Source organism: Pygoscelis adeliae, unplaced genomic scaffold (assembly GCF_000699105.1).
Source record: "Pygoscelis adeliae isolate BGI_AS28 unplaced genomic scaffold, ASM69910v1 Scaffold367, whole genome shotgun sequence".
Classification (NCBI taxonomy): Eukaryota; Metazoa; Chordata; class Aves; order Sphenisciformes; family Spheniscidae; genus Pygoscelis; species Pygoscelis adeliae.
In genome coordinates, this window is record NW_008825149.1 from 422,394 (window position 1) to 431,991 (window position 9,598).

At 35.5% G+C, this 9,598-nt stretch overlaps 1 protein-coding gene across 2 annotated transcripts in view; it reads right to left on the reverse strand.

The window, feature by feature from the left end:
• PCMTD1 (protein-L-isoaspartate (D-aspartate) O-methyltransferase domain containing 1) overlaps positions 1-9,598 on the reverse strand; it is a 47,443-nt gene that overhangs the window by 22,812 nt on the left and 15,033 nt on the right. The window contains exons 2-3 of one of the 2 annotated variants that reach the window (XM_009328311.1): positions 4,350-4,776; positions 166-268 (exon numbers count right to left, since the gene is read on the reverse strand). In XM_009328311.1, the coding sequence (XP_009326586.1) occupies positions 166-268; positions 4,350-4,656 (410 nt within the window). In that variant the 5' untranslated portion in view covers positions 4,657-4,776. Of the gene's footprint in view, positions 1-165; positions 269-3,207; positions 3,259-4,349; positions 4,777-9,598 lie in introns of those variants that run through there. The other variant, XM_009328313.1, reaches the window with a different exon arrangement.

The window sequence follows — 9,598 nt, forward strand, 5'->3', positions numbered from 1 at the left end:
GCTTTCTTAAGCCTTAACTTACCTCATGAACTAATGTCACAAACGTAAAGTTTTATGTTTTGGTTGTGTGATGCCATTCTTCTCCCTTCCCTAAACTCGTAAGCAATGACGTGCTCAAAAACAGAAACGCTGCTGCAAAGTGAACTACACAAATGAGATACTTACTTATCAAAGCTATCACTATATTTTATGAAGCTCTCCAATTTTTCCTTGGCATATTCTACCACATCTGAATGAAGCTCTATTCCATGATTTATCCCAAAAGGTCCTGTAAACAAAAACAGCAGGGTGTTGGTTTTTTGTGGTTTTTTTTTTCTTTAAGCACAGCACAACCACATGGAACAGCATTATAACTTTCATCTGTGAAAGCACCAATATCACATAAAACACACAAGTCTCCCAACACTGCCAGACAAAGTTATTTTTTCATCTGCATTACCAATGCTTAAGCAAGTAAAAGGCCAAAGCATCAATGAAACAGGGATAGAACTGTGGCAAAACGATTTTATAGAATGAATTTTCTTCATAAGCATACAGAAAAAAAATGAATCTGACTACACTTAAGTCAGTCTGAGCAACTTCTCTTTCAACACAGTATTTAGCTGGAATACAACCATTTCAAATTATGATTTAGTCTGTATTTTGGTATTTAAATTTTGAGAAGTTTTCTTATGGCAAAAATTTCAGCTTTTGGCAATTCAGAGATCGGGGATTATATCTCTTAGCCCATCTGCTCTTCTGTTTTGCAGTTTCCAAAAATCAGAATTCTGCTCCTGATTTACTTATATTTTACTTAATTTCCATCTAGAACATAAATTGACCACAAGTTATGTTTACTCATCACAATCCCATCACTGTTGCAATACTGCTTTCCTGCAATCAAATCCAAGTGTATTTCCAAGTCAATTTGTGTGCCAAAAGTTAATGCTATTTTTCAGGAACAAGAAGAAATCATGATACAGTATTATGAAGATTATCGATATCAGGAAGGAATCCGAATCAGATAGCCACATTTGCTGTGGGGATTCTATATTTAACATGCACTCATAGCCCAGGGCCTTTAGTCATTGGAGCATAGAATTGGAAAAGGGAGAGGGAAGGGGAAGGGAAAGTAAACATCAATAAGATTAGACAAAACTTATATTTATAGCCACTACTGTGTTCTAAATCTTTCCTAAATATTTAGCTCAAAGATGTTACTCCAATGAAACAGAATTCAATTTGTCTTTTCTAGGACACCGATTAACAAAACAGACCTAGGGTTACTGAGAAAGGTTTCATTTTACTGCAAGAAAAAATAGTATATGCCACTAAGCTGATTAATAATTGCAATTCTTAACATTGTTTAGAACACTTTCTACTAGGTAAAATAAAACCAATCCAATAGTTTATCATAGGCAGTGCTCATAAGACCTCTCTGATGGCAGGCAAAAGGTAGACAGATATCCAAGGGATGTTCTTAGAACTTGTGAGAACATGTACCTCCTGTTGACACTCATACCTACTGTAAATTCAGTTTATTATCTATCACATTAAGAAAAGCATTAGCACAGGCAATCCCTTCCTAACTGTTTAATTATTTAATGTTCCCCTGCACAGTAATAAGCTATGATGTTTCTAACCAGTATAGGTACAGTTCTACAGCATGCAGCAGCATCCAAGGTATGTTTTCTTTAATCAAAAATTAATTGCCATCCCTTTAACCTCATAATTTTAAGTACATTAAAAATGCATCAGCGTCATCCGTCCCAAAATTCACATACACATTCCTTTCAATACTCAATTTTGAAAAACAAAGAACTAGAAACAAACAGTCAGTTGCTCCAACAGCTTGAAATTAAATCTATGAATGCAAGACACCACCATATCATGATACACCATAGTATTCATAATTTGAACAGAAATATGAGAAACATGTTCTCTTCTTTCATCAGGAAAGTCACAGTTGTATATTTAATCAGAGAGTCAGCCATTCTAAAAACGTGAAACCAACTTCTCTGTTACTCTCCAAAGTCAACTGGCCTCTTTCAGCATAATGAGCTAGCAATTCCACCACGTAGCCTGAACTACATTTACATTTTAACAGTATCAACAACAGTTAATTTAATCTCTACGGAATGGTGTGTTTTTGGGGTTTTTTTTAGTATGTTGCTATACTTACAAGTGTTTACCAGTTTCAAATTATTTGCTAATTTAATCTAGTCATTTTGACACTGCCAACATGGCAGAAATACTACTCACTACATTATCAAATTGAAAGATATTCAACTACTGTCAAAAAACACATGGTTCTCTGTTACTAACTGCAGTGCACACTGAAATCGGTTTAAAAAAAAAGTGAGCTTTTAAAAATATATATGGTTTATTTGTCAGAAAATTACTTCTGTTTATTTTTCTTTTTCTTTGCTAAAGCAGCTATTCCCTGGTTTAAAACAAACACTAAAATAAAGAAGAATGATTATATGTAACTAGTAATTTTATCAAAGGGAGCAGAGTAAGAAAATAAAGGCACACAAACTGTATTTATACCTTCCATGCCTCAACCTAGCACTCAAACCACATTACAACACTAAGTAGACTTTGGAGACTGGGTACAGCACTACAGAAACATGGGAAGTCCGCTTCTGTAAATAGCTGAGCAGTCGCTGCTCCAGGCTCCTCAGCACTGCTAGAGAAGTATCAGCACCTGAGCTGGCTCTGTGGGAACATCTGCAGTGTAACCGTGCTCCTCAGGGGCTGTCAGCCAGTCTCACCCTCTGCAGAAGACAGGTCTTTTCCTGTTTAATTTCTTCAACTCCACATATAATATTCTCAAGGATAGGAAGTCTGCTTGATAAGGAGAGGTCAAACCCAGGAACATTCAACAGCCAGCCAACAGCCACTCAAAATAGGTTACATAAATACACAGATACAAAAGTGCAATATACATAAGCCACAATTTCTTTTTTAAACATCATAGTTAAGAAAGAATAATGAAATAACAAAGCTTTCCACAAGACAGAAATAGACGAATACCATCACCCACTACCCTGCGCAAACATTTTAGAGAAGAGAATGCAGCAACATTTACTAATTGTTTTAATGCTGAAACAGAACGCTGAACTTAAAATGTTACAATCTAATTAAAAATATCTACTCTCTTAAACAGAAATGCTCTTGAAAAGGCCAAAGCAACACTCTATTAGATATCTTTTTTTTTATTTTTACCTGTGAATGAACATAATTCCTGTTTCCACAAAAGAACAGTAGAATCTGATGAATTTAATGGTATTAACTGGAACAAAAGACACTGCCAGAGATGCCAACAAATGACGTTTGTTACATACTATTAGGGATAATTTCTACTCTTTAATAAATAAGAACAGATGACATAAAGTAACTAAATAATTGAAAATTAACAAACCAACTCTTCACACCTCAGTCGTGTATATAAATAAATATATGCAAAATCTTTATGTATTACCTGTCAGCAAGGTTTCTGCAACCAAGGAAATATGAAGACTCCATGTAATACAGTCAATAAAACTATATCTATGAAAACTACATACTAAAATAAATGAAGTTCTCATGTAATGAAATTCACTTGCAAAAAAAAAAGTATTTGTTGGTACACATGTTCTGTATTCTAAATATTGGGGAGGGGGAAGAATTAAAGATTTTTTCTCTCTAAGGTAGGTTTTAAAATTTAAATGTAGACAGCAATATTTCATTCCATCTTTTTTCCATACAGGAAATGTATTTGAAAACAGAAGAAAAAAACCACAGTGCTAATCTGTTAAAATAGTTTTAAAATCCTACAGACCTGCAGTGCTTAAACAGTCTTATCAGTCTACATCCTAAAACTTTCTCACTAATAAAATGATTAAATGAATATATTTTAAAAAAATTGTTTGCATGCTGATAGAGATTTTTCAATTACGTTTCTTCAAGTCATTAGCCTTTACAATTTAGATTTTTCTTTCCATAAACTGAAGATCAAAACAGTAACCTAGAGTAAGAGCATAAACATGGTGCAAATGCAGACTAAAATTTTAGTCAAAAATTGTTCTTTTATGCCTTTTCCTTTTAAGCAACAGAAGGACTGTTTCCTTTCAAATGAGAATTTTAGACTACTGAAAGGCAAGCAGGAACAATTGCCTCTTCCAAAGCACTCCATGAAATGTCACTGAACAGCAGTGTCAGTGAACAGCTTGTAGATAACGTACAGTATTTTAACAACACATCTCAAACACCCAGTCTTAAGTATAGTACTGTCATTTTTAAAGAAGTAAAAGTAAGTTTTACAGGGCTTGTATAATCTTCTAAAAATATGCAGAAACACTATATTAAAATAAAAACGTTCAAGTTACCTAATATTAATCCCACCATTGTACTCAAGTATCCGGTTCCACTACCCAGATTTAGAAAAGATAATCCAGGCTGAAGCTTCAGTGCTTCCATGACTTCAGAATAAATGCAAGGTGCTGACAAGTGTATATTTCCATGCTTCCAGGCCAAGTCTTTATAGGCATTGTCCCTGTATCCTTCCAGATAATAATCACCACGATCAATTGCTCTGAAGGCTTGCTCCACACTCTCAGTGCGAATGTACTGAGCTTCTTTCAAGTTATCAATTAAGTCATCGTTGTCTTCTCCAGCACTCACAGCTCCTCCCATGCTGAATTTCTATGATAATTCAATTAGTTTGTAAAATACATTAGGAGGAGAGTTTTCCCAAAAGTGTAAGTATGTAATGGATTCTCAGTTCTTCTTTCAGAAGCACATCACAAACGAGTCCTGGAAAATAGATATGTTTACATAACTTGAGTTTCAAAAGAGAAACAAAGCAACAATTATTAGAGGGTGATGAAATATTGTTAGTATTGGGTCACTTTACGAAGCACAACTATTAAGAGTCAGGACAGCCAGTATTTAATCAAAATTCTGCCCTTCAGATTTTAACTCAATCCAACGTTTTTCAACTCAGCTTTAATATGCCAACGTGGGCTGTCTGCATTAGCAAGCAATGCAGCGTAAGAGTTTACACAGACACTGAAAACAGTTCTAAGAACCTACCACCCATATTATATATATTTGGGGGGGGACAGCAACTGCTTTTGGACTAGCTCTAGTCCCATTCTGAGAACTAAATGTCCAACAGCAGTTGGAGCATGTACCAACTTAGTTATATTTGAAAGGAACGAGGTTTACATGCTCTGAAATCACCCCCCAGTGGGAGACAAAGCCAGGTGAGTGGTGATGTCCAGGAGATGCTTCTCAGATGTTCACTTTTGAGTTGAACAAGAACACTAGTGCAGACACAACCACACATTCCTCCGTTCTGGAATCCCCTCTGAGTATCTGAGCTCCTCCTACAGCCTGCCATATTCACTAGAGTAGTACGAATTCCTTAAGTACCTAGAAGTTTTCAACAGCTTGCCGGCTCTTAAGTGACTAGCAGGCTTCATGAATTCTGCACAGCATATTCTCTTCAAAACAATTCCTTCAGATCTTTATTTTATCTGCAGTTATTACATTATTAATCACTAAACTCCTAAAATCTGTATGTTAACATTCTTAATGTTGCATGAATTACAAGTAAAATAGCAACAGAAAACTGGAAGAAAGGAAAACAAAAAAGTTTAATGCACCGCTTCTAGATGAATAGAGTACCCATAGTGAGCTAGTTACTAACATTAATTACAAAGTCAGCTTAAATAGCCAAAAGAAGAAAAAGACCACCATGAATCTTGGTGCACATTCTAGGTAACCTAGTTAACAAAGAATAAAAAGAGACACTCACCCTTGAATCTTTAATTGCATTACTGAGTATCACCTTTTAAAAAATTCCACCTGCCTCTTCAAACAAGCATATTTCACCAAGCATTCTTTTTAAAATTATGTATGTAATCTTTTATCTGAGAAATACTCCAATGCAATTCAGCAAATTCCTGTTTTGTACATGCCTATTTGTGCAAATTCGTGAGTCAGGAATTCACAAAGACAATCCAGACGCCCAAGGTCATTTAAGTTATCAGAATGAAGCTGGTTCCTAAGTTTACATTGTAGGGATCACTGCAACACAGTTTTTATGGTTAAACACTTTAAATGAAGAACCTTCTTAGAACACTAATGAATCCTTTTCCACGTTTAACAGGTCTCTATCAAAACAGTACTAATAAACTTTTTCATAAAACCAAATAGAAACTTCCAGAAACTACAAGCAACTTCAAATTTGGTGCCCCCCCTTGAACCATTTTCCTGAAGGATTAAACTGCAAACAGCAATGATTCTGAAGTAAAGCACTGAAACATCATTGTGAATGCAAAAAATGTGGTCACGTGCTGGACTGTAGTCCAACGAGTAGATTCACTTTTCTGAACACCAAGCTCAGAATCAAGAGAGTACTAAAACTATTAAAGATCAGTTCTGAGCAGAGAGGGCATACGTAAAGATGCACATAATCCTAAATAAGGGAAAACTACGAATAAACTTTGAAATTTGTTTTGGCCTGCTATTTTCTTCTTGCTTTAAAAAAATTCTACAGTATCCAACACCAAAAGTTGTACAATTCTTATCCCTCCCCTGTCTAGATGGCCATCAAAAAAGTCTTCCAACAAAGGAAACCTCATTTCTATTTGCAATTCCAACAGAAGTGTTTCCTTTTCCTTGCCTTGCATTAATTTACATAAAACACCAAGTCACTAATGAAGATGAGTAACAGTATAGTACCAGTGCTAAGATATACAGCTAGGTTTAAAATTTCAAGCACACAAGCTCAAATTATCAGATCATAGTCACAATGCTTCTCCTTAACTACAAACATACTTAAAAAAGAAGGGGGTTGTGTGGAATGCTCAGGGCTGCCAGAGCCCTGGTAAAATCATGGGTGAAATGATGACTGTTCACCACTCAGCTGTGTGCTTCTGTCTGAAGCAAAACCAATTCTCACTGACATCCCGGAGTGGAAAGAGGTAAAAAGTCACCAGGCGCAATTATCAACCAGCAGGAAAACCTTTGGTGAAAGTAGAAAAACTGCACTTCAACATCCTAGTGTTCTTCCAGAGCTGAATAAGTAGGCCTATGTGTGTTCAATCATGCAGGAACATCCCTTTCTATTTGTGAAAAAACTAAGGGACAATTTAGACAGTAAATGTGGAACCTGAGGAAAGATTTTTTTTTTAAGTAAAAATTAATTTGTAAAAATATTGCAGCCCTGCTCGCTTGTCTGCACTTGCATCAAACCTAAAAATTCATTGAACTGCCGAACTGAATGATAGTTAACAAGTTAAATAATCTATAGTGACTGAAACAACAGTTTTTGCCATTCTTTTATCCTAAAAAGTTCATGATTGTCTTGAGATATGTTTGGATATAATTTTAACTAAAAAGTAAATGTATGAACTAACTGTCTTGAAGACTAATGCAGCTGCTACATTTGAGAAACAGAATTACCACTGCCAGCCCTACCTGCAGAGTGCATTCACCACCTCACACCAGCAGATGGAGAACTTCACCAACTATCTACACTCAACTGGTGAGCAGGCAAATACACAAACCGCTCAGATGGAAAAAGGCTATTCTTCCAACTTAAAGCATTATCGTTTCCACCAAAAAAAGTCTTTCCTAGTTTCACCTAAAATTTCTTTCCTGTAAATAACATTTGCTAATTTCAATATAGTCATTATGCTAAAACAGAATTCATTTCTTCAGATATTTTGTAATTTTATATTCTTGGTATTATCTGACAGCTAAAGTTACTATAGTATCACAAGATCTTCTACTGATGACACCCACCAAGCATTTCACCTTCATTAATGGTTATCACGCAGAATCTCAAAGGTTAGAACAGAAAAGGTCTGGCACACAGCATGACATTTTGGAAAGTGGGGGAGAAAAAAAGAGAGCCTCCACTCAAGAATGGGATGCTTACACAGCATCTAGCAGAGTGGCTAGTTGGAAGCGTGGCTGAAGGTTGCATCTTAGGATACATTGCCCCGGCTGAAGAAGGTGACATTAGGCAGAGACAGTGATATTGTTTGCTTTTGGTTTGCTTTCGTTAATCAACTATGGTGCTCTCCTCTGGCCTCTACAGCTATTGGTAAGCAAAAATGCTACTCAAGTGGAAAGTATTTTTGTTAAAGAACAAAAAACACCCTAGGAAGTTAAAGAAATAGATCTTTTCATGAAAAGTGACCTCTTGTGCTGCAGAGAAGTATTATGTGATATTTTACTTCCCTCCAATGTTTTTATGTTTGTAAGCTTTTACCTTATGAAAGTAAAATTACTTGCTTCTAACAGAGGCAATAGATGTGTGAAGTCTATTTTCTACTATTTTAAACACACGAAAGAAGCCACCCCACAAGCTATTTTAGCACAGCTGGAGAAAAAGGGCAAGTTAGTCAAAGCTTCCTTGTGACAGCTGACCCAGGACCAAGATAAAGAAAGCAGAGCCTACTATGATAAAACTTCCTATGTAGCTGGAAAGCTCACCGATACCTAAATTGAAATGCACACAGTTCACAAAGAGCACGAGCAGCATTCTGGTGCCTATTACACCAAGAGGTATAGAAATTTCAGAAGAAAGGGGAACGGTGCATAACATTAACAAAATGCAGCAATTGCCTTTAGCCTTAGGAATCTTTGGAATATGGAAAGCCAACAGAAATTGTAGTTTAGGAGTTAAAATTTCAATATAGTCTTGAATAAAAAAAGTTCATTCACTGATTAAAACCAACTACAATTAAAAAACTGTTTCTCATTCCACACTATTCATTAATTTATTTTTACAAGTTGGAACACTTTATCTTGAAGTTTATATTCCCAATAAAAATGAAATATCAACACACTTTCCAATTTCTGTAAAAATCCACACAACTGTATCACAACACCTCTGACCTGTTTCTGACCTAACTTGTAACCAATTTTACTGCAATTCCTTATCATAAATAATTTTTTTTTTAATATTGTCACATTATTTGAACAGGTGTTCTTTGGCTATGTGAATTTATGAAGTGCTGACCATTTGAGTGCATTTTAATTCTTCACCGTTTTATAAGCTATGCAAAACTCTTATCTGAGAAGTTAGTAACCAGATGTAAGGTTTGCCAAGTTTTTTTGCCTGCTCTCCAAGGGACACAAGTTTTGCACGTTTCAGAATTTTACAAATACATTTGCACTTCAAGTTAATTCCTTAGGTCACTAAGGACTGCACACTCTCTTACTGATTAAATACCATGCTAACAAGGTATGTAGTTAATTTGACAGACAAAGCTTTGCCTTTGCTAAGTCCATACAATGTCAAATATCTTACAAATTTACTATCTTGTAATACTGACACATCCTGACTCTACATAGATGACTCCTTAAAAATACAGGTTATTTGAGCCTACTAACTTGACTCTTGTTTCAAAGGGTTAAAAATAGAAAATATAATAAATGAGATCAGCCATATTTCAAGTCTGTTCCTCAGAACTAATGTAAGTCTCCCCCTCAGAACTATTTTCACTAAGACATCAGCTTGGAGCACACCACAACACAATCAAGACTGTGATACATTACTTTAAACTCATAGACTGCATACAAAATTGCTTGGTGAACCTCCCCCCTTACCCGCGGG